The sequence below is a fragment of the Miscanthus floridulus genome, chromosome 9 (genome assembly GCF_019320115.1).
Source record: "Miscanthus floridulus cultivar M001 chromosome 9, ASM1932011v1, whole genome shotgun sequence".
NCBI classification, from domain to species: Eukaryota; Viridiplantae; Streptophyta; class Magnoliopsida; order Poales; family Poaceae; genus Miscanthus; species Miscanthus floridulus.
In genome coordinates this window covers 83,895,972-83,920,097 of record NC_089588.1, presented here as the reverse complement: position 1 = coordinate 83,920,097, position 24,126 = coordinate 83,895,972, and the positions used below count along the sequence as shown (strand labels likewise).

Sequence of the window (24,126 nt, the reverse complement as noted above, 5' to 3'; positions counted from 1 at the left end):
TGCGAGGGGTACCTAGGCATTGCCCCCCACTAGGAGCTATGGCTCCACTTCTTTTGGGCAGGGCTCACCACCAAGCCGGTGGGCACGACGGGCACGGGGAAGGCGTTGAGGGCCAGTGGCTACACTCTCCAAGTGTGCTAAGACCGGCAGCCCTTCTACATCCCAGCCTAGCTTGCGTCATCCAATCGCCGCTGATACAACAGCTGGTTCTACCTCTGCAATGATGACGGCAGGCTTCCCCCCTATACCGGGTGGGTCGTGGAGAGCCAGCCGGAGAGGTGGGGGTACGACATCCCATTGGCTGATTAGCCTAAGCTACAGCCGCTCCTAAGGGCGCTGGAGAGGCTACATAGCCATGGCCTTACGACGGCCATGGTTGTGGCGGCCTTCCATCGCCAAAGGGTGCTGCCGCTGATGGCTCGGCGGCAACGCCTATTTGAGATGACACCGGGTGAGCCGATCGATGGCATCCGGTTGTCCGCCGTCGCCCTTTTCGACGAGGAGGTTCTGCATCACGTGAGAGAGATGGTGGAGGGGCGGCAGAGGAGCAGTGATCTAACCCCGTTCCTGATGCGCCTGTCATGGGGGTACATCTCTTTGGTGAGTCACGTGTCGCTGCGGCCCCTGAGGCCTCCTTGTTCCTTACGTTTTCAATCTGTTCCCTTATTTGCGTTTGCCGTTCCTGTAGGGGATGAGGGATGTGCGAGCCTCCTCGCCGCCTATTCCCGAGGATGCAGAGCGGCGAGCGGAGAATAGGGCGCATGCCGAGGCGTATAAGGAGCGGAAGGACGCCAAGGAGGCAAGGTGCAAGAGGAAGAGCCTCGAGCGCGACGAGCTAGAGAAACGTCACCGGCAACAGAGGCACGACGGTCTCCTAGAGGAGCCATCTCCGTCATCGTCGTCGATGGATTCTTCGAGCGATGACAACGAGAGCGAGGCAGGGCAGGGTCCCCTGGACCATCTCCCTGACGTCAGGGAGATGGCTCCCGAGGCATCGGCGAGTGGCCTAGCTCTCCCAGAGGGAGGGGGAGAGGGCACCTCAGTGCTGGTGATTGCGCACCCCGAGGCCAAGGCCGACACGCCCGAGACACAGGCCTCAGGGAAGTGCGCTGTCAGCCTGATGGGCTCGACGGCGGAGGTGGAGCGGGCGACGGCGGGGGCAACTCAACCACCTCCGCAGAGGGCCAAGGGGGCGTTGGAGTCTGGCGAGGGCTGGTCGGTACCAGCGGACACGGGGGCCGTGCCACTACCGCTGCCACCACCATTGCTGAGGACAAGGGACGCGGTGCGGAGGCTATTATGTCCCCGTTCAAGGTAAGTGTTTTGTCAGTGGAGTTTGCAGCATCTCCCACTCGTTCTTTGGTCATATGCTAACCTCGTGAGTGTTTTGTCTTCAGTCAAAAGCGTCAGGCGGAGGCACCTGCCCTGGTGCCACGTAAGACATTCAAGGTGAGCACCAGCTCTCCTGCCCGATGGGTGGTGGACGTGCAGGCCACCATGCAGCGTGGCGTGGTGTCGGCTAGGCCCAACCCGAAGGAGTCGGTCGCCCAAGGAGAGGCTACCGAGGTGGCCACGAAGCAGGCGGGGGAGGGGGCGCCTATGCCCCGTGAGGCTGGGGCCCTTAAGTTAGGTGAAGCCAAGGTGCCTTCAATCGCTGAGGCCACTGAGGGTGAGGGTGAGGCCCCTAGGACCTCTGAGGTCGAGGTGGCGAAGGCTGGGGCTTCCAGGGCTTTCAAAGCCGAGGTGGCGGACGCCGAGGCTCCCAGGACCACCGAGGCTGAGGTGGCAAAGGCTAGAGCTCCCGGGACCACCGAGGCTGAGGTGGTGGAGGCCGGCTTGGGCGCGACAAAGCCAGTGGCCCAGGATGTGGAGATGGAGGTGGGGCAAGCTTCGGTACCACCCATAGTCCAAGACCCACCGCCATCGTAGGAGAGCGCCCAGGAGGTGGAGGTTCATTCAATCGCCTCTGATGATACTTCTCGGGGGAAGGAGGTGGCGGACACTGAGGCGGCCAGCACCGCGGAGTAGCCAGCTCTGACTTCTAGCGAGGGGAGCTCGGCCCTCGTCCGGGTACGACCCAAGCCCCGTGGGTGGGATAGCCCGCATGTCTTGTGGTGGAGCTGGGATGACCCTGAGGGGGAGCCTCTATTCACCCTCGAGGACACGGACAAGGGGGGCACTGGGACTCCCTCGAGCAATTCCACTGGCTGGCAGAGCGGTCGCTGTGGACAGCGCTGTTCGTCATGGCTGACAACCTGCCTAGCGTTGCCCAGGTACGCGCTTTCTTTTCTTGTGCTGTGTCGTCTTTTTCTCGAGTTTTCTCGTAGTGCTTGATGTTTGTTCTGCCTATCTAGGAGCTCGAGGCCGGGTCCCTCGGGAAGTTGATGTTCCTTCGGTGGGAGAGGGACGTCTAGGACCAGCTTTGGCAGCAGAAGGACCTGCTCGCCAATGCTAATGAGTTTCTATCGGCATGGAGCATGGAGGTAGAGGACCTCCTCCTTCGCTGTGCTGACATGAAGGCCGAGGCGACCACGGCTCAGGAGCAGGCCACCCCTTTGGTGGCGCAGATCAAGGAGCTAGAGGAGGAGCTGACCTAGGTGGCCGGTGAGCGGAACACCTTCAGGTCTCTAGCCGAACAAGAGGCGGCCTCTACCAAGGCCATCGCCAAGCAGCTGGAGGCGGAGCGGGGCGTGCACCTGCTGACAAAAGGTGCCCTGGCGGAGGCTGTCAAGGTGGCCGAGGCCTCCCAGGTCAAGGCCTTAGCCTAGAAGGAAAAGACCTAGGGTGAGTCCTGATGAGCCGCGCCCCTTGTTTTATTTGTTTTTCTTGCGTTCGACCCCTAACTCCCCGATGTGACACAGAGCTATAGAGGGAGGCTTCCAGGGCGACCAAGGCCTCTCGGGTTGAGGTCCAAAACTGGAGGGAGAAAGCCGAGGGTGAGTCTCAAAGGCTCGTGCCCCTGTTTGGCTTGTTTTCTTTCATACTTAACCCCATCCCGCCTGTCTTGGCGCAGGGCTGGAGAAGGAGGTCACCCGGGCAGCTGAGGCCTCTGTCGTAGTGCAGGTGGTGTTCGAGGCCGAGATCTAGGAGCACAACGCACTGCAGAGCGCCACTCGTACCACCTGCGAGGCCCTGGAGGTCAGGGGGTTGAGTTGGGTAGCTCCCTCAAGAGCCGATTGATCGCGTTGAGTGGCCGAGTCCACGAGTGGCTCCGGGGGGCGCTGCATACGGGCGTCAAGCGCGCCCTGGTCGTCGTTTCCTCGCACTATGCCAGCATCGACCTCGAGGCCGTCAGCGATAGTTATGTTGTGGCTGAGGATGACGAGAAGGCCGAGGAGGAGGTCATGAAGCTGGTGGAGGCGGCTGAGGCCCCTGGCATGGCACTGGCCAGGTTGTTTGAAGAGGAGGTGGTTCCTCCTACGCCGACCACCGACGCTGGCGACTCTAAGTTTTGACCTAGGCCAAAGGGGCCATGTAAATAGATTAGGACTTACATCATTGTACCATGATGCTTGTGGCCATCGAGGCCTTTTTAAAGTACTTGTGTGTATATGCTTTTTAATCATTTTTATTGTATTTCTGAGCCTCTGCCCTCTGTCTCGTCTTTGAACATATCTCTTGCAAAAAACTTCCTCAGAGCCTAAGCTGCCCTTCGAGCAAAAGGTGGTGAGGGAGTTGTCGTAGCCCAGAGGCGTAGGCCATCTCACGGCTCGGCCGGCCTTTTGGCCCTAAGATAGACTTTCGATCCTTAGGTTTTTTATAATCAAATTATCAGAGTACGCGAGAGAGTTTGGCGTAGATTTTTTTTTTCGAAAAATGACTAAAAATGGTGTCTGGGACTTAGGGGGGGGTCCCCCCTTCTAGCCCCCGAGGGAGGCTCGGTTCTGTAGAGGTAGAGCCGAGTCTCCCTTATAGCGTTATCGTAACGCCGATCCCCCATCGATGGGCTCAGGGGGTTTCTCGAAAAATTAGAACTAAAGAACGCTTCTTTATTGTATTTCGAGAAACAATGTATAGAATGCTTGAGATATTAAGGGTAGAAGTGACATAGCTGTTCTATGTTCCAAGCATTGGTGAGGATTTTGCCCTTTTCATTGGCTAGCTTGTAGGTCCTGGGCTTTAGCACTGGGCGATAATGTACGGCCCTTCCCATGGCGGGGTCAGCTTGTGGCGGCCCTTATGCTCTGCCTCAATCTCAGCGCCAGGTCGCCCACTTTCAGGTCTTGGCTTCGAAAGCGCTGGGCTTGATAGCGTCATAGGGCTTGCTGGTACTTGGCCGAGTGTAGCAGCACAACGTCTCGTGCTTCCTCCAGTTGGTCGAGGGCATCCTCGCGGGCAGTGCGGTTGCTTTGCTCGTTGTAGGCATGTAGCCTTGGGGAACCATACTCCAAGTCAGTGGGGAGGATGGCCTCGGCCCCATAGACTAGGAAGAACGGTGTGAAGCTCGTGGCTCGGCTCGGAGTGTTCCTCAGGTTCCAGATGACCGACAGGAGTTCGGCAAGCCATTTCTTGCCAAATTTCTTCAACCGGTTGTATATTCTTGGCTTGAGGCCCTATAGGATCATGCCGTTGGCACATTCTACTTGGCTGTTTGTCCTAGGGTGTCCTATGGCCGACCAGGCCACATGAATGTGGTGGTCATCGCAGAATGTTAGGAACTTGTGGCTGGTGAATTGTGTCCCATTTTCAGTGATGATGGTGTTTGGAACCCCGAACCTGTGGATGATATTAGTGAAGAATAGCACCGCTTACTCGGATTTGATTCGAGTGATCGGACAAACCTCGATCTACTTGGAGAACTTGTCAATAGCTACCAGCAGATGGGTATAGCCTCCAGGGGCCTTCTGTAGAGGCCCAACCATGTCCAGCCCCCACACGGCGAATGGCCATGTAATGGGGATGGTTTGGAGGGCTTGGGCTAGGAGGTGCGTCTGTCGCGCATAGTACTAGCATCCCTCGTAGGAGCGTACCAGCTTGGTGGCATCAGCAACCGCCATTGGCCAGTAGAACCCTTGGCGGAAGGCGTTTCCGATGAGCGTCCGAGGCGCTACATGGTGCCCACTGGCTCCTGCATGCAAGTCCCAAAGTAGGGCTTGGGCTACCTCGGTGGTGATGCACCGTTGGAGGACGCCAGATGGGCTTTGCCTATACAACTCGCCGTTGCTGAGGACGTAAGTTTTGGCTCGTCGTGAAAGCCATCGGGCTTTGGTCCTGTCTGCAGGAAGTTCTCCTCGAATGAGGCAATCAAGGAATGGGACTCGCCAGTCCGTGCCCTAGTCGGCTTCAGGAGGCTCCGTGTTGATTTCCATGGCCTCGGGCTCGGCCGCAGGGGTCTCGGTGATAGAAGGGGCCTCGAGCCCCGCAGTGGGCTCGACCGGTGGGCCCTCTTCTGCCGCCGAGGCGTAGTCGATGGAAAGCTTGTGGAGGTCTCTAGCGAAGATGTTCGGGGGGACCAGGGCCCGTGCCGACGCCATCTTTGCCAGTTCATCCACGGGCTCGTTGAATTTTCACGCAATGTGGTTGAGTTCGAGGCCGTCGAACTTGTCTTCTAGGCGACGTACCAACTTGCAGTATGCCTCCATTTTGGGGTCATGGCAGTTCGACTCCTTCATCACTTGATCAACGATGAGCTGCGAATTGCCCCGTATGTCGAGACGCCATACTCCAAGTTCGATGGCAATCTACAAGCCGTTGACGAGGGCTTCATACTCGGCTGCGTTGTTGGAGGCGGCGAAGTGGAGCCGGATCATGTAGCGTATGTGCACTCCGAGGGGTGAGATGAAGAGCAGACCCGCACCTGCCCCAGTCTTCATTAGGGACCCATCAAAGTACATGGTCTAGCATTTCGCCTAGATTTGAGCAAGTGGCAGTTGGGTGTCGGTCCACTCAGCCACAAAATCGGCCAAGACCTGGGATTTGATTGCTTTCCGAGGCGCAAAAGATAGGGCTTCCCCCATGAGTTCGACGGCCCACTTGGCTATTCTACCTGAGGCCTCCTGGTTCTAGATTATCTCTCCTAGAGGGAAAGATGACACCACAGTCACTAGGTGGGACTCGAAGTAGTGACGTAGCTTGCATCGAGCCAAGACTATGACATAGACCAGCTTCTGGATGTGGGGGTAGCGTGTCTTAGTCTCGGAGAGCACCTCGCTGATGAAGTAAACAGGTCGTTGGATGGGTAGAGCATGCCCCTCTTCCTGCCTCTCAGCCACTACGGCCACACTGACCACTTGGGTCATTGCGGCGACGTAGAGTAAGAGGGCCTCGCCCTTGGTCGGCAGCACCAGGATGGGAGGATTGGTGAGCAGTGCCTTGAGCTTGGTGAGGGCTTCTTCGGCCTCGGGGGTCCAAGAAAAGCGTTCGGATTTTCTCAAGAGGTGGTACAGAGGCAAGCCTTTTTCGCCAAGGCGCGAGAAGAAGCGGCTCAGGGCCACAAGGCATCCCATAATCCTCTGCACTCCCTTGAGGTCTCGGATTGGTCCCATGTTGGTCATGACTAAGACCTTCTCTGGTTTGGCCTTGATGTCGCGCTTCAAGACTATGAATCCCAAGAGCATGCCTCGGGGGACCCCAAAGACACACTTCTCAGGGTTGAGCTTGATGCCCTTCTCTCTGAGGCATTTGAAGGCTATCTCCAAGTCATCGATGAGATCACTGGCCTTCCTGGACTTGACCACGATGTCGTCCATGCAGGCCTCGATGGTTCGCCCAATGTGCTCGCCAAAGACCTAGGTCATGCACCGCTGGTATGTGGCCCCTGTGTTTCTGAGGTCGAATGGCATAGTCACATAGCAGTACATGCCGAATGGGGTGATGAAAGAAGTCGTGAGCTGGTCAGATTCTTTCATCTTGATTTGATGGTAACCGGAATACGCATTAAGGAAAGATAGGGCTTCGCATCCCGCAGTGGAGTCAATGATTTGGTCGATTCGAGGTAATGGGAATGGAACTTTTGGACATGCTTTATTCAAACTGGTGTAGTCTACACACATCCTCCACTTCACATTTTTCTTCTTAACTAATATAGGATTAGCTAACCACTCTGGATGGGACACTTCCTTGATGAATCCGACTGCCAAAAGCTTCTGCACCTCCTCGCCGATGGCCCTACGCTTTTCCTCGTCGAATCAACGCATGCGCTACTTCACCGGTCTAGAGATGGCCCAAATGTCCAGGGCATGCTCGGTGACCTCCCTTGGTATGCCTAGCATGTCCGAGGGACTCCACGCGAATACATCGGCATTCGCACGACGAAAGTCAACGAGCATGGCTTCCTATTTGCTGTCGAGGGTGGCGCTGATCCTCAGCGCTCGGTCGTTGGAGCAGGTGGGGTCGACTGGGACGAGCTTGACAGCCTTTGTGGGCTCAAAAGTCTCGGCACGATGCTTGGAGTCGGGTGCCTCGCTACCAAGTCAGTCGAGGTTGATGATGAGGGTCTCGGCCTCCATGAGAGCCTCGGCGTACTCGATGCATTCGACATCGTAGTTGTATGCATGCTCGTACGTGGTCTCGATAGTGATGACACCATTGGGGCCTGGCATCTTGAGCTTGAGGTAGGTGTAGTTGGGGATCGCCATGAACTTGGCATAGCACGGGTGCCCCAGGATGGCGTGATAGGTCCCCTTGAACCCAACCACCTCAAAGGTGAGGACCTCCTTGCGGTAGTTGGAGGGAGTGTCGAAGCAGACGGGCAAGTCGATGCGCCCGAGGGGTCACGTGCGTTTCCCTAGCATGATGCCGTGGAAGGGCGTGGCATTGCCTTAGAGCCATGACTGGTCGAGCTCTAGGAGCTCCAGGGTGTTGGCATAGAGGATGTTGAGACCGCTGCCTCCGTCCATCGACACCTTGGTGAGCCGGGTGTTGCCGATGATTAGGTCGATGACGAGTGGGTACTGCCCGGGGTTTGGGACATAATCGGGGTGGTCATCCTGATCGAAGGTGATCGCCTCCTGAGACCAGACGAGGTACCAGGGAGTGGCCACCTCAACCGAGAAGACCTCCCACCGCTCCTTTTGATGACACGCCGTGAGGCACACTAAAGGCCCGCCAAAGATCATGAAGGTGTTGTGCACCTTGGGGAACCCGTCGTCCTTGTCGTTGTCCCTGTCGCTGGCGCCCTTCTTCTTGGCATCATCATTGGGGAGCCCGGGCTTGGCATAGTAATGCCGAAGCATGGTGCACTCTTTGAGGGTGTGCTTCACCGGGCCCTAGTGGTAAGGGCAGGGTTTCTTAAGTATGTCGTCGAAGAGTCCGAGGCCTCTGGCGGAGCCTTAGGGATTCTTGCGATCTGTGGCCATGACTAGATCGGCCTCGAGGACCTCCTGCTTCCCCTGGCGACCCTTTTTCTTTTTCTTGGGGAGGTGGGTGGCCGAGGCCCTAGGGGCCTCGTCCCTCCGCTTCCCCTTGGCGTCGTTGTCGGGGAAGATGGCCCTAATAGCCTCTTCGCCTGAGGCGAAGTTGGTGGCGATGTCGAGGAGTGCGACCGCCGTGGTCGGTATGCTCTGGCCTAACTCTCGGACCAGGTCTCGGTAGGAGGTGCCGGAGAGGAATGCCTGGACAATTTCTGAGTCACCGACGCTGGGCAACTTAGTGCATTGCTTGGAGAAGCGTCGGATGAAGTCTCGGAGAGACTCGTCCGGCCTCTGGCGATAACTCTTGAGATCCCAGGAGTTCCCGGGGTGCACGTATGTGCCCTGGAAATTCCTGACGAAGACCTTTACCAAGTCGTGCCAGTTGTTGATCTACAAGGGAGGGAGGTGTTCGAGCCAGGCTCGTGTCGAGTCTGATAGGAACAAGGGGAGGTTGCGGATGATGAGTAGGTTATCGTCCGCGCCGCCTAGCTGACAAGCCAGGTGGTAATCGGCCAGCCACAGCTCGGGGTTGGTCTTGTCGCTGTACTTTGAGAGGTTGGCCCGTTGCTGAAACCGGGCCGGGAAGGGGGCACCGTGGATGGCCTTGCTGAAGACTCGAGGGCCAGGTGGCCCAGGAGAAGGACTGCGGTCCTCCCCACTGTCGTAGCGTCCGCCTCGGTGTGGGTGGTAGCCTCGGGCAGGCCCATCGTTGTCATGGCGCCGTCGCCCGCTGACCACATCGTGGTCGCCTTGCGCCTCGCGTCGGTCGTCGAGGCGGTCGTGCACCGAGGGGGCCTTGTTGGCTGTCGGTGCCTGAGTAGGCTCGGGACAAACCGAGGCCTCTCTATCCTGCCGAGGCGGTGCCATGGGTAGTTCCCAGGCTCCCCCGCGCTGTCAAGAGGCGGAACTTTCGGCCTACTGTACCACGGCGGTCTCGAGGAGGTCTTGAATCTTGCCGCGGACCCGTCGCCCCTCTGAGGTAGAGGGCTCGGGCATTGTCTAGAGTAGCATCGCTGCTACCGTGATGTTCTGGCTAGCGCGATTGAAGATAGGGGGTTGCTCGCCCCCTTCGTCGTTGTTGATGCGGTGGTTGACGTCACGAGCCCTCTGCCGGGCTGCTCCGCCATCACCGCGACCCCGCTGCTCTTGCTCAAGAGTGTCTCGGAGCTGCTGTAGAAGGAGTCGGTCTTGTTCGACCTTGGCCTGAAGCTCACGGAGCTGCTCCAGGTCTAGGCGTCGAAGTTCCTCGGGGGCGGGGTTCTCATTCCGCGCTGTCGGGGGCTCAACGCGTGGAGGTGTGGCGTCGCCTGCCCCCTTGTGGGGGTGGGAAGCGACTGCCTGCCCCTTCGTCCTCATCGCTCGCCCTCAACATCCCGAGCTCGATGTTGAAGCACTCACGAGTGGGATCATAAGTGTCTTCATCATCGGAGTCGGAGTAGCCGAAGCAGTAGTCGCTCGCGGCCATGAAGCGACGCATGGCTTTAGGGTCGCGAAGCCCGGAGAAGCCTGCTCCGGCCCATGCCTTGTCCTCCTCCGAGGAGTCAGCGTGGGTGTGGGTCGGGGTTGTGGTGATGAGGTCGAGGGCGAAACATTGGTAGGCGGCGGCGGCATTGCCCACCCTGAAGGGGTATGGGGATGGTGTCGTCGCCGGGCTCTGCTCCGCCAGAGTCAGCTCCTCAGGAGGTGGCGGGGCAGAGCTTGATGACGGGGCGTCGCTGGGCGCCACCGACGTCTTTCCCTTGCCTATGCTTAAGCTAGACAGGTCCCCAGCTAGGGACTCTGTACCAACAGCCCGGTGTGGGATACTGGCGGAGCGCGGTGTGTCACCCTAAGCTCGCGCGGTGTCGGGTGGTCCCGCCCGCGTTGTGCCTGGCGAGCGCGACGAGAGCGGCGGCCCGGGCGCCGCCTGTGCCTAGGCTGCTGGTGCGTGATGTCATCGTCGGTCGATGGGGCTCTGGGTGAGAGGAGTACCATATCATACTCATATCCTAGAGACATGAACTCTAGGTTCCCGAACCAGATCACCGTGCTGAGACACAGCGGTCGCACGGGGTCTGCCATTCAAAACTTGTTGGGATGACTAAGCTGACACACAGTATGGCCCCTACCTGGCGCGCCAACTATCGGTGTTTTGGGTCCAGCGGGTCCTCAACCGACTAGTAAAAGTGTACCGTGTGCCCCTAATCCCGGATGGTGATGCAAAGAGACACAAGGTTTATACTGGTTCAGGCAATAGGTGCCCTACGTCCAGTCTGAGAGAGCGATCTTGTATTCCTTGCACCGAGGTGCTTGTAGTAGGGGCTTACAAGCTGAGCGAGAGAGGGAGCTAGTCCCAGGTCTCTACATAGAGTGGCGTGGGTTGCTTGAGATGTTGATCTCTTGCGGTGAGGGAGCGTGTGTGTTATAGAGCGTTGTGCGTTGCTTGCACGTCTCCGTTCCTTTAGAAGCGGCCCTGGTCACTCCCTTTTATAGTCGAAGGGAGGCACAGGGGCGGTACATGTATTTGCTACGTGGCGTTTTGTGAGCGGAGGCAGTATGTACGAGCCCTGTAGCTTGTCACTATGGCGACATGGTCGGTGGAGCGGCCTTGTCCTCGATGCACTGGAGCGACGCGCCGGTCACGCCCGATCCTGTGCGACGTGGGAGCTCCTGCGGCTTGACGCAGGGCATGGCACGTACTACGGACGACGTACCGGTCCCAGAGTGCTGACAACGTGGAGAGTCGAGGCCTAGTCGGTGCAGAGGCTGAACCATTGTGGGGGTGCTCGGCGGGCGTGAGTCCCGAGGCTACAGGAGCCCGAAAGCGGATAGCCGAGGCTCGGAGGGAGCAGTTGGTCTTGTACGCTGATTCTGAGGCTATAGGGACCCGGACTTGACTTTCCACGCCGCGCTGTCCTTGGAGCATGGGTTAGGCAGCACAGTGCAGCATGGGTGTCAGCCGTGGGCACAGTGTCGAGCATAGCGGCTGGTAACCCCTGCCCCGTCCTATCTCGGACGGCATGGCATCGATGTGACTCCCATCTCGTCGGCCACTCCGCTGTATCGTGCCGTCGTTTGGCTGACATCGCGGAAGTGGTTGGACACGTTGGTTGGATGTGACGTCCTGTTAGAGAAGTCGGTCAAGGCAGCGGTGACGGGGTTGATGCCAAGCCGGCCTCGAGCGAGACGGTAAATGAGTGCTCGTCCGAGGCCTCATGACGTGGGGCCTCGGGGGAATCGAAGAATCAGTACCTCGTCCGAGGCCTTGCGCGCGGGGCCTTGGGTGAGTCGGAGAATCGGTACCTCGTCCGAGGCCTTGTGCGTGGGGCCTCGGGCGAGGCGGAGAACCGGTACCTCGTCTGAGGCCTCGTGGTTTCATTCTGGGCCGAGCCCGCTTCGGGTGAGCCCGGATATTGTTCGAGGTGGGCCGGGTGGTCCAGCCGGGCCTCGGATAAGGTGGGGGTTCACCGGTGGTTGTTTGTTGGCTTCGATATTTACAAGGTCTAAGCGATTTTTTCGGTTCTTGCTTAGGGGACCCCTTTTTATGGTACCCGACAAATACCTCCTTCCACACGGCACTGCGCACCACACCTTTTGAGGTGGTCTACGGCCGGCCACCCCCAGCCATTTTGTCCTACACGGCCGGGTTGGCCAAAACGGACACGGTGGATGGCCTTCTTCAGGAGCGCGACGAGGTGCTCGCGGAGATTCAGGAAAGGCTTCTCCAAGCACAACAGCTGTCCAAGAAATACTACGACGCGTCCCACCGCGACCGGGAGTTTGCCGTCAGGGATTGGTTATGGTTGCGCCTACTCCACCATTCTGCCTAGTCCCTCGAGCCCCGCGCCAAAGGAAAGCTTGGCCCTCGCTACGCCGGTCCGTTCCAAGTGCTGGAGCGCATCGGCCAGGTGGCGTACCGCCTCCGGTTTCCGGAGGGCGCCTGTCTGCATGATGTCTTCCATGTGGGGTTGCTGAAGCCCCACAAAGGTGATTCCCCTAGGGGCGCCTGCTCCTCTGCCGCAGACATCGGATGACCGGTTGTTGCCAGCTCCGGAGCGTGCCCTTCGCCCACAACTTCGGCGAGATGTGTGGCACATGCTTGTCAAATGGCGCGGCCTGCCAGCGGAGGACGCAACACATGGGAGCCTCTCCAGCATCTTCGCGACGTCTACCCTGACTTCCAGCTTGAGGACGAGTTGTTTGCGCAGGCGGGGAGAGATGTTATGACCGGCATCCCCTATGCCAGGCACAGGCCCAATAGTGGCTAGGGGGGCTAGCTCTGTTAAGGGGCTTAGAGGCCCAATTTATCGCTTATTTGGTATTTTCTTAGAGATAAATATAGTTCCTTAATTATAGCATCTATAGGGAAGGATAAATACTTATAATCTGGGATGATTGGAAGATAAGCAAGGCAAACATTATTTGCCTGGCCTCAAGGGCCAAGGGCTGCATACGTGACTTCCTTGCCTCCCTGCCTCCTCTCACGCACAACCGGCAGCAGCAGCGAGCAACTGTCACCTCTTCCTCTCGTCGCCACGGCACCACGCCGTCGCCGAGAGATCAGACCTTGCTCTCCCCTCTTCCATCCCTATATCCTCCGCAGCAACTCCGGTAGAACCTCACGTCCTATCAGTGGCATTGTACTGCATTGGATTTGACTATTTGAGTGTGTAAGGGCACATGAAATGGTGATGCCAGCATTTTCATAGCTGTGACAATAGTGCAGAACAGGTGGGTAGTAGGGTCTTAAAAGCTGATAAGCATAATCAAATGTATATAGATGATGAGGTCTGACCTCGGCCTAAAACAGGGGGATAATGTTTGTGCCAGACACTTCTGAAAAACTTTTACATACTAAACTTTCGTGTAATCATAAATTGATAGTGAGTTTTCCTTGACTTGATCAGTAGTAGTCAGTTTTTGATTCTCCGATTGGATGTGAGCTTCCACTCCTGGAAGTGAATCTGTCAATTCTTCGCTCAACAATTTTGTGCAGAATGTGATTATGCATCAGAAAATGTAAAACCGGCTGTACATTGTTATAAATAATGTGCAACACCTTGGCCTATCTGAGGTCTACATCAAACCCGAACCACATGCCTCACAGGAACGGATAAAATCGCACTTCTACAACAACCTTATGTAACTTTGGAACAGGAGGGCATTGGAGACTTCTACAACCACCTTATGTAACTTTGGAACAGAAGGGCATTGGAGACTGGACCACCAAAGAACTTCTACAACCACCATATGCAACTTTGGAACAGATGGGCAGTGGAGATTGGACCGCCAACAATTAGACAGCAAAAGAAGTATTCTTGGAACATTATTGCTCCAAAATATCTCAATTGTTTCTGGGACGTGGGCATCAGGAACAAGAAATCGCTATTCCCGCTTGTCCTCCTCAGCCTCATCTTCTAAGCTGAAAGCACCACTAACACCAGCGGTTCTGTCCTTGTCAATCTTTACCATCCCTACTTCACCATCTCCTTTCGTCAGAGATTGAGATTCCTCATCATCATCGTCAGCAGCTTCACCTGAATATGCATATCTGAACAAAGAAATGGCATATTGATTACGGAGCAGTCCATACACATAGAACAGCTGCTATTTTTCTATTGATGAAGTTGGTAATTGTTTGGCACTTCATGGATGATATGGTAAGGCAAGAAGCTACCGGCAACCAGCTAGATTATGCATCGCATTGAAAATGAAAGAGAACTACCTTTGTGAGCTTTGGGATGGTGCCCACAGATAACAAATCACAAGAAGCAACACAAACGCAAGAACATCCCAGAAAGCAGTTATGATCCAGGCACTCTGCCACCTCTCACTGAAGGGGTCTGTCGCTTTAAAATAGACCTACAAAATGAGTCAACAGTAACAAATAGGTGATTCAAATCTACAAGGTTCAAAACTGAAGATTCTCAAAAAAGAAATTTCAAATAAATTATGCCAGTTTAAATATCATCAATTAATAAGGAAACTATGTTATCTCCTTGTACGGAAACTTCAGAGGTTTATGTATATGCAGAAAAATTGTTTGATCATAGATGCTCATGAATCAGAATAACTTCAACGAATCCAACAGCCTATGAATAATACTGACACATGCATTGGACAAAACCTGCATGCCATTCACAATTGGTTTCATGCCTTTGGTGGTGGTAAAACTTGCATACCATTCATCAATTAGTTTGATGCCATTGGTTTTGGTAGCAAATACTCCATCCGTTCCAAATTATAAGACGTTTTAACTTTTCTAGAATCTAGATACACTGCTTTAACTATTTATCTAGACCTAGTGTATATCTAAGTGCATAACAAAAGATATGTATCTAGAAAAGCCAAAACGTTTTATAATTTGGAATAGAGGGAGTAGCATATTACTTTGAGAGAAAGCTCACTAAAAAAAGAGGGTCTTAGCTATTAGTCTAGATCACTATATCTTATTCTTATGAATTGGCTCCTCAGGTAAAGATGATTTCAATGAAATAAATAACATGGGGAGTACTTTTCTTGAACACACAGGAAAATAAGATGAGAATAAAATGACTATTCTAATCACAGAAACATGTTGATATACCACAATGTTTATGCGCAAAAAAAAAGATATACCACAATTTTATTCAATGTCCAATATTAGCACAATGACTATTCTCCTAAGTAGTTTGATCCAGAGTGGCACAAGACCAGCCATTGCAAATTTGCAAGCAGAAACTTGTTTAAAGCATAATCATTAGTTTACAAAAGTCAGTATTAAAAACTGAAACCTAAGAAAATCTGCTAAAAGTGTAACAGTGACATGTTGATGGTGATATTTTTCCTTCAATGGCAGAAGCGTTTCTTTGAGAAAATATTTGGAATAATAAAAGATCACTATTTTGAATTCAGTGAAAAAGTAACAATCAAATATATCCCTATACATGAATAAGAAAAAAAAATCCCAAGTCCATTGGTCAACTCATTTCCTCGTATTTGAGTGGCACAACTTCAGGACGTTATAAAGATAACGAAAAACTTGGATATTCATTAATCTTACAGCAATTCAATGGACCAAAAGGCAGCAAGATAATCTTATGTTGTTAGAAGAAATGCACCCAAATGTTCCTGTACAGACATAATGTTCACTATGGATTTATTTAGAGATATTTACATACCTCATAACCAATCCAGGCAACTGAAGCTATCACAGAAACAGCCAATGCATTTGTAAACTTTCTGTATATATCCAATTTCACAGAACTCCTCCTTGCCTGATGAACGAGAAAAGTAGCAAGTTTAAGAAGCAACACGAAGACACAATTCTTCATCTAGATTTAACAGGCTTCCTAACAATTTCTAACAGTTCAAGAGGCTGTCCTACTTGCACTATTCATGAATACATGCTTCATCCTTAATACAAGTATTAAGAATTTCTAGCATACTAATCACTATGGCATATCTAAATTAGCCACATTTCCTGAAATAACAAAGGACTACTGCGTTACATGTGGAAGTACTAGCATTTGTGGATCACAAAGTCTATGTATGAATTTACAAAAAGAAAGGACAAATAGAAATGCTTCTACTTGTTAAACTACACTAAATTGGCTTACCTGTAGCTTCTCTAGAGTGCGGGAAAGAGAAGTGAAAATCCAAAGTATGAGAAAAGCATCCAAAAATGCATCAGGAAGGACGAGGAAAAGCCTTGCTTTGCCTGATATATCATTAATTGTTCCAACATTTTCTGAGATGTCCAGCAACTCAGACGCCAGGAAATATGTAAGTCCGAGTAGCAAGACCTTGGAAGTGAGACCTCCCAAAGTTGGACGAACAACACCATAACCCATTGAGATAGAAAGGATGAGTAGACGCGAAACTGTTTTCCTGATAGCTCCAACAGTGACCACCCAAGTTGTGATTCCAACTGGCCGCACACCACTGCTGTTGAAATTCAAGTATTCAAAGTACCATAGTGTCATCTCAAACAGACCAAGTGCAATGACTAGAGTGATCCAATTCTGGATAGGCAATATATCCCTCCAGAACCTTATGTATTGGCTAAACCAAACAATCATTACCAACAGATACGCCAGCGACATGAGAACATAAAATTTCATCAAAGGAGCCATTCGTCCCGGTAGGTACCCATCAGGATTCTTCCAGATAGTCTTCCCACTCATAGCAAGGCCTCTCAGTTTTGGATCACAGGATATGAAGAACAAGTTGTACATGCCTGTCTTTGTAATGCGCACTGGCTCATCTTCTAACTTCACTGAAAGGTGATTAGCGCTGAAGTGCGTGTCTAGCATGTAGGGCCAATCTGGATCATCAGAGGACGGCCTCCTGATTACTTCCCCTTGCTTGCAGCCCTCTAGTTTAGCAAGGTCCGGGGTACAACATATGGACCTCTGTCCGCCATAGGCAGATCCCCCAATGTTATCCCTGTCTGCAGCTTCAAATAGTATAGCCTGTACCAAGCCCGTACTATGTGCCATTTTTGCGTGTGATTCCGCAGCTTCTGGGGTTCTCCAAAATGTAACATTCACAAACCTGAGAGAGTAAGACAGGGCATTTAGTATATCAAATTCAGCACCACACCACATGGTTTAAGTCTTACAAAAGTAGCCAATTAGTAAAGTCAATTGTACAAATTTAAGCCTATTTGTGATCGTTGAAAGGATAACTGTACACAAATGGGATGGAATTCTCCAAATCAGTGGCTAATGCAACAAAAAAAAGGAAAGACCAATGAAATTAAAGCTTGCTCTGGTTCAATGTGGTAGGCAATATAGGTAAGTACAAGTTGAACACAAAGTAAAAATGCAGTCTGTCAGCCACCGTAGTAACACGGCCCAGGAGGAAGATGGAGCACCCAGGAACCGGCCCAGAGGAAGAAGGCCCAGGAAGCCAAACCCGCGAGTCTTCGGCGAGCAATGGGCCTGAACGCTTGACGCTTGCATGCGTGACCGAGGCAGAGCCTTTGTAATGAATATATCAGTTCGGCGTGAGGAAGAGAGACATCATGCATTTTGTAAACATTAAGCCAGATTCCTAAACTAAGAACTCTATCTCTTGCTTCTTCTTCTTCCTCCGATTACCTTCTCCCCCAGTTCCTCCCATCTCCTACTGCTATCGCTCACAAGTGGTATCAGAGACATCGATTCTCGGCACCAGTCGGTTGTTCGGCGCACTTTCTCCATCGATTGCTCGCACTTCACAGGATTTGGTTGGTCTAACCCTGAATCGGAGTTGTGAGCTGCAGTTCCCTTTGGGGATTCCGTAATTCCAATCCCGGAGTCGCAATTTGTGGCGTGCTCCGCCGATCTAGATCCTGCCTTCGTTTCCACCCACGAGCACTACACCCGTCTTCAACGCAACCGTGGTGCCATGGGTCCCGACCAGAAGGCCCTGCTGGCCGAGCTCGATAAGTGTTTCGCCGCCCAGGAGAAGCGATTCGATGGTCTGGAGCGAAAGCTCGATTCAACCGCGACGTCTTCTTCCACCCGTCTGGATGCCTTGGAGTCTGCAGCCAAGGTGTTCAACGAATGGCGCCCAGGGGTCGACGGCGTCATCGACGACCTTCGCCTCGAAGTCAACAAGCTCGCAACACTGAAGCTGGAAGTGGGGAAGATCTCCAAGTACATGGAACGCTTGATGGTGGACGGCCCGTCAGCGACTCCCGGGGTGATCGCGACAGCGCCCGCCACCAAGTCTGCCTCGGCTCCTGCGTCGCCCTGTGCCTCGCTCCGCGACGCCAAGCCCGTCGTCACTCCGCACTTCAAGTCCGCCGGCTTCGGTGACTTTCTGGCTGCCCCGCGCCCATCTGTGGGATCCGCAGCCCCTCGGCCCAGTGGGCACCGCGTCGAAATCATGAACCGGGAAGGTGCATTCGGAGTGGTTACCACTCTGATTCCACCTCCCGGCAAGGGTACATTTCCTTGCCATCCTTTTTCACCGCATCCATTACCAAGTCCTCCACGCCCATCACCACCACGTCCACCTCAGCCACACCCAGGAGGTTATTACGATTCCATCTATCAGGGGGGTTCTGGGGGCGGCCATACCGGCAAGCTTCCCAAGTTTGATTTCCCTAAGTTCAAGGGGGATCATCCTAAGCTGTGGATCAAGCAAGCCATTCACTACTTTGAACTATATCATGTTGAGTCCGTGGTTTGGGTGCAGGCTGCCACTATGCACTTTCATGGTGCAGCCAAACGTTGGCTCTCTTCTGTTGAGGATCAGCTTGAGACAATCACTTGGTCTGAATTCTGTTCACAATTGCTATTGCGCTTTGCCAGGGATGAGCACGAGCCCCTGCTACGTCGCTTGTTCCAGATTCGGCAAACCGGCCCTGTCAATGAATACATAGATCAGTTTGTCGCTCTAGTAGACGATCTGAAAGCCTATACCAAACACCCAGACCCACTCTATTATACTCAGCGTTTTCTTGATGGCTTGCGTGATGAAATCAAAGCTGTTCTTCTTGTTCAACGTCCATCTACTTTGGATACTGCTTGTGTTCTTGCTCAATTACAGGAAGAGGCGCTGGGACTCAACAAGAAGCCTACTCGGCGTTTTGATATAACACCTGCCTATAAGCCGGCGTGGCCTAGTGCCATGGCGCTGCCTCCACCGCCACCGAAGCTTGCTGATGGCGAGAGTAAGCGGCTGCCCCAAGCTCTTCCAACCTCGGCTGAAGACAAGTTCAAAGCCTTACAAGCCTCTCGCCGTGCCTAGGGTTTGTGCGTCCGGTGTGGCGCAAAGTGGAGCCGTGAACACAAATGTCCAGACATGGTGCAGTTGCATTTGGTGCAAGAATTGATGAATATATTTCCGGAGTCTGATGCAGCCGAGTGCTCTGATGATTCATCACCTGACGTTCAGATTATGATGCACCTCTCGGTGGCAGCGGCAGTGGGCTCAGCTTCCCCTAAGACATTTAGCTTGTCTGGTTACCTCCAGGGTCACCCTCTGTCTATTTTGGTGGATTCCGGTTCATCTCATACCTTCTTGAATTCTGCATTGGCTCAGTCGCTCACCGGCATCAAGGATCTTGCGTCCCCAGTTCAAGTTCAAGTAGCTAATGGGGCCATTTTACAATGCACATCATTTTTGCCTAGTGCTCGTTGGTCAGTGCAGGGCTGCTCCTTTTCAACTGATCTCAAGTTGTTGCCTCTTTCATCTTATGATATGATCCTTGGTCTAGATTGGCTGGCCAGTTTTAGCCCGATGCAAGTACACTGGGCTCAAAAATGGATCTCCATTCCTTACGAAGGTGCTACTGCTATATTGATTGGGGACATTGCAGACCTTCCAGGCTCTGTCATTCAACTTTGTTTGGTACAGCTTCCTGAGTCTTCACAGTCCGTCTCATCACTGAATCCGGCTGTGTCGGCCTTGCTAGATGAATATGCCCATCTATTTGAGTCAGTTTCAGGGTTGCCTCCCAGCCGGCAATGTGACCACTTCATTCCCTTGATCTCCGGGGCTCAACCGGTCTTTGTGCGGCCTTACCGCTATGCACCTCTTCTGAAAACATAAATTGAGCGGCAAGTCAATGAAATGCTTCAGCAGGGCATCATTCAGAAGAGTACCAGTGCTTTTGCTTCTCCGGTTATCTTAGTGAAGAAAAAGGATCAGTCCTGGAGGTTTTGCGTCGATTACCATCAACTGAATGCCATTACAGTCAAAGGCAAATACCCTGTTCCTATCATCAAAGAATTGCTGGATGAGCTGTCCGGGGCAGCTTATTTCACAACATTTGATTTACAGTCCGGCTTTCACCAAATCCGCATGAAATCAGGCGAAGAATTCAAAACCGCCTTCCAAACACACTTTGGTCAATTTGAATTTCGGGTTATGTCCTTCGGACTCACAGGAGCCCCGGGTACCTTCCAAGATGCCATGAATACAACTCTTGCTCCCTGTCTTCGGAAGTTCGTCTTGGTCTTCTTTGACGATATCCTGGTCTATAGCAGAACATGGGAGGAGCACCTCACGCATTTACGAGCTGTGTTTGAGTTGTTGTCTAAGGATCAATGGAAGCTGAAGATGTCAAAATGCTCCTTCGCCCAGACCAAGATTTCTTATCTCGGCCATGTTATCAGTCAGGACGGTGTGGGTACTGATCCTTCCAAGCTGGAGTCTATTGCCTCTTGGCCCACTCCGAGTTCAGTCAAAGAACTCTGTTCCTTTCTGGGGCTTGCCGGTTATTACCGGCGCTTTGTTCGCCACTTTGGCATCATTTCAAAGCCACTGACCAACCTCTTGAAGAAGCATGCCTTGTTCATTTGGACTCCTGATCACGACTATGCCTTTCAGACATTGAAAATTGCCCTCTATCAAGCTCCGGTGCTGGCTCTTCCCAATTTTGCCAAGCCTTTCTCAATTGAAACTGATGCATCTGAGTCGGGTGTCGGTGCGGTTCTCATGCAAGACGGTCACCCCCTGGCATTCCTCAGTAAAGCATTGGGCTCCAAGTCATGTGGCTTATCAACCATATGAAAAAGAATTCATGGCGATCTTGCTTGTTGTGCAACTGTGGCGTCCTTACTTGCAGTTTCAGTAGTTTGTGATTCTTACCGATCAAAAAAGCCTGACACAGCTCACTGATCAGAGGTTGCATACTCACTGGCAGCAAAGAGTTTTCTCCAAACTGCTGGGCCTGCAATACCGGATTGTCTACCACTCAGGTTCTGATAACAGGGCAGCTGATGCATTGTCTCGCCACCCCTCCCCTCCAGCTGTGTGTGCAGCAGTCACCTCTTTGGTACCCTCCTGGATCTCTATTGTGCTTGCCAGTTATCGCGAGGACCCTTTTGCTACTACCTTGCTGACCAAGTTGGCGGTTGACTTAGCGGCTATACCTCATTATTCCCTTCAGTCTGGCTTACTCCATTATAAGGGCCGAGTCTGGATTGGCGATGACCCGGCATTCCAACAACTTATCTCCCAATTTCACTCTAGCTCGTGGGGTGGACATTCTGGCATACCAGTAACATATATGAGGCTCAAGCAATGTTTTGCATGGAGAGGTATGAAAACTGCAGTCAAGCAGTTTGTGCAGTCCTGTGCTGTCTGTCAGTAGTCCAAGTATGATAGATCCAAATCTCCCGGCCTATTGCAGCCCTTGCCGGTTCCTGATTCGGCGTGGCAAGTGATATCGATGGATTTCATCGAGGGACTTCCATTGTCTCATACCTTCGACTGTGTGCTGGTAATAGTTGATCTACTGACCAAGTATGGCCATTTCATTCCCCTCCGTCACCCTTTTACTGCTATCACAGTTGCCAAGTCATTCTTTCAGAATGTTTATCGCTTACATGGCCTTCCGAGCTCTATCATTTCGGATCGTGACCGCATATTTACCAGTCACTTTTGGTCTGAGCTGTTCAAGCTGGCTGATGTGTCCCTCTGCCGCAGCACCGCCTACCACCCCCAATCCGATGGTCAGACGGAGCGGCTCAACCCGTGCCTAGAAACCTATTTGCGGTGTTTTGTCCATGCCTGCCCCAACAAGTGGAGTCAGTGGTTGCCATCTGCAGAATTTTGGTACAATTCCTGCTTCCATTCGGCCATCGGTCGTTCACCCTTTGAGGCGCTATATGGATATCCTCCACGTTTCCTGGCTGTTGATCCTTCTGTTGTCTCTCATCCGGAGGTCACCGTCTAGGCTTCAGACCGTTAGTGGATGGACCGGCTTCTCCAACATCACCTCAACCGGGCCAAGCATCGGATGAAGAAACAGTCTGATCAACATAGATCAGAGCACAGCTTTGCAGTGGGTGATCTCGTCTACCTCAAGCTGCAGTCGTATGTCCAAACTTCCCTGGCACCTCGCTCCCGTCAGAAACTTGCTTTCCGCTTCTTTGGCCCATTCTGTATCCTGGCTCGTGTCGGTTCAGTGGCTTACAAGCTTGAATTACCTGCTCACTCAGCCATTCATCCGGTTTTTCATGTTTCACAACTGAAGAAGGCTGTTGGTGCCAATCATCAGGTAATCCCCACCCTACCGTCTGACTTTGCCATCCACTTGGCTCCAGAATAGATTCTGCAGACTCGTATGGTGGCCCGTGGTCCTTCTACTATACCTCTGGTACTTGTCAAATGGAACAATCTGCCGTCGGCGTTGGCCACATGGGAGGACTTTGAAGCTGTTCGCCAGGAGTTTCCTCGCGCCACTGCTTGGGGGCAAGCAGTGTTCCAAGGGGGAGGGGATGTCAGCCACCGTAGTAACACGGCCCAGGAGGAAGATGGAGCACCCGGGAACCGGCCCAGAGGAAGAAGGCCCAGGAAGCCAAACCCGCGAGTCTTCGGCGAGCAATGGGCCTGAACGCTTGACGCTTACATGCGTGACCGAGGCAGAGCCTCTGTAATGAATATATCAGTTCGGCGTGAGGAAGAGAGACATCATGCATTTTGTAAACATTAAGCCAGATTCCTAAACTAAGAACTCTTCCGCGCTATCTCTTGCTTCTTCTTCTTCCTCCGATTACCTTCTCCCCCAGTTCCTCCCATCTCCTACTGCTATCGCTCACACAGCCATAAAACACAACCAAAATGCGCTGGTTTAACACAACCCAAACAGCTGAGCCCCACCATAAGTAAGATGAATGTGGGCAGCACCATTCAAATTAAAACAGGCTAAGCACAGCACAAACCCATCTGCATCCAGCTCCTCAGCACGAGCCCAAATTTCCAAAGCATCGCGAACCCCTTGCACATTCCACAACGAATCACATACTGATCACTACCCAGGAGCAGAATTTTTCCACCAAATGTGGCACCAAGCAAGCAGAGCAGCGTCAGCTCCAGCAACCAGTTCCCATTCCAGTGGTGCGCTCTAACTCCACCGTTTCCTTAGCTCTAGCATCAAACCAGCTTCTAGAAACTACGGCCAAACACTGCGTTCTCCAGCCATCCGAAGACAGGGAGGGAGGGAGGGGGGAGGCGGGCGTGGGGTCGAGAGAGAGAGAGATAGTTCCTCACTTGATGAAGGAGGATGGCGGGGCGGCGGGGTCTGCCCCGTCGGCGACGATGCCCTCGCTGCCGCCGGAGAGGAGGAAGGCGTTGCCCACCTCGCGGAAGGGCTCCCGGTCGTAGGTGTGGATCGACGCCTCCGCGCCGCGGGCCCACCACCCGGCGGCGAGGGCGGCGAGCGCGGCCGCGAACACCGCGAGGCGGCGGAGATCCATAGGAGGGAGCCTGCCCTGGTGGTGGTGGCGAGAGATCTCGCGTGGTGCGGTGGGTGGTGGGTGGGTCGGAGTAGATCGATCACTCGCTTGTCACCGGAAGGCGGAAGCGAAGCCGAGGAGGGGGCCGAGCCCGTGGGGCCTGCTGGTCAGTGACGCCTGAGAAAGGACGGGAGTGGCAGCGCAGCGGACTAGCGGAGGCAGGAAGGCAGGCCGAAGAGAATGTTTGAGGTTCTCGCGGCTCGCCGACTTGCAGGGATCAAGTGCTGGTGGCAGGAGCTTTTCTGGATTCCTCCATCCATTTGGTGTCAAAAGTTTGGACGAGCGAGCACAACACAGAATGTCCCGATAAAACGATGTGGTATAATAAACGTCTCATTAATTCAACACGATAACATACATTAAAAAAAAGAAACCAACGGAATATCTAAGGCCAGGTTAGCGTGAGGTTTCATGTCCTAATTTTTTAGACTCATGTATTAAATAAAAGTAGTATAGACAAGCATGAAACTTATTACATCCTATGAAAATTTTAGTCTTTTTCATCGATACTATATATGTCAGTTTATTTAATGATCATGAAACCTCTACTGAAACTGACCTAATAGAGCAACTTTCGC

At 53.0% G+C, this 24,126-nt stretch overlaps 2 protein-coding genes across 2 annotated transcripts; one reads left to right on the top strand and one right to left on the bottom strand.

Annotated features, from left to right (window-relative positions):
• Positions 1 to 372: 372 nt before the first annotated feature.
• Positions 373 to 2,414, top strand: LOC136480191 (uncharacterized). Its single transcript, XM_066477814.1, has 4 exons — positions 373 to 600; positions 689 to 1,314; positions 1,398 to 1,893; positions 2,355 to 2,414. The coding sequence occupies exons 1-4, from the start codon at positions 373 to 375 to the stop codon at positions 2,412 to 2,414; spliced, it is 1,410 nt and encodes a 469-aa protein (XP_066333911.1).
• Positions 2,415 to 13,101: 10,687 nt separating this feature from the next.
• LOC136482278 (uncharacterized) lies at positions 13,102 to 23,738 on the bottom strand. The gene is made up of 5 exons (XM_066479500.1): positions 23,304 to 23,738; positions 15,929 to 16,865; positions 15,491 to 15,586; positions 14,056 to 14,192; positions 13,102 to 13,881 (listed from the first exon to the last, which is right to left on the bottom strand). The coding sequence occupies exons 1-5, from the start codon at positions 23,507 to 23,509 to the stop codon at positions 13,716 to 13,718; spliced, it is 1,542 nt and encodes a 513-aa protein (XP_066335597.1). The 5' UTR covers positions 23,510 to 23,738; the 3' UTR covers positions 13,102 to 13,715.
• Between the last annotated feature and the right edge of the window lie 388 nt (positions 23,739 to 24,126).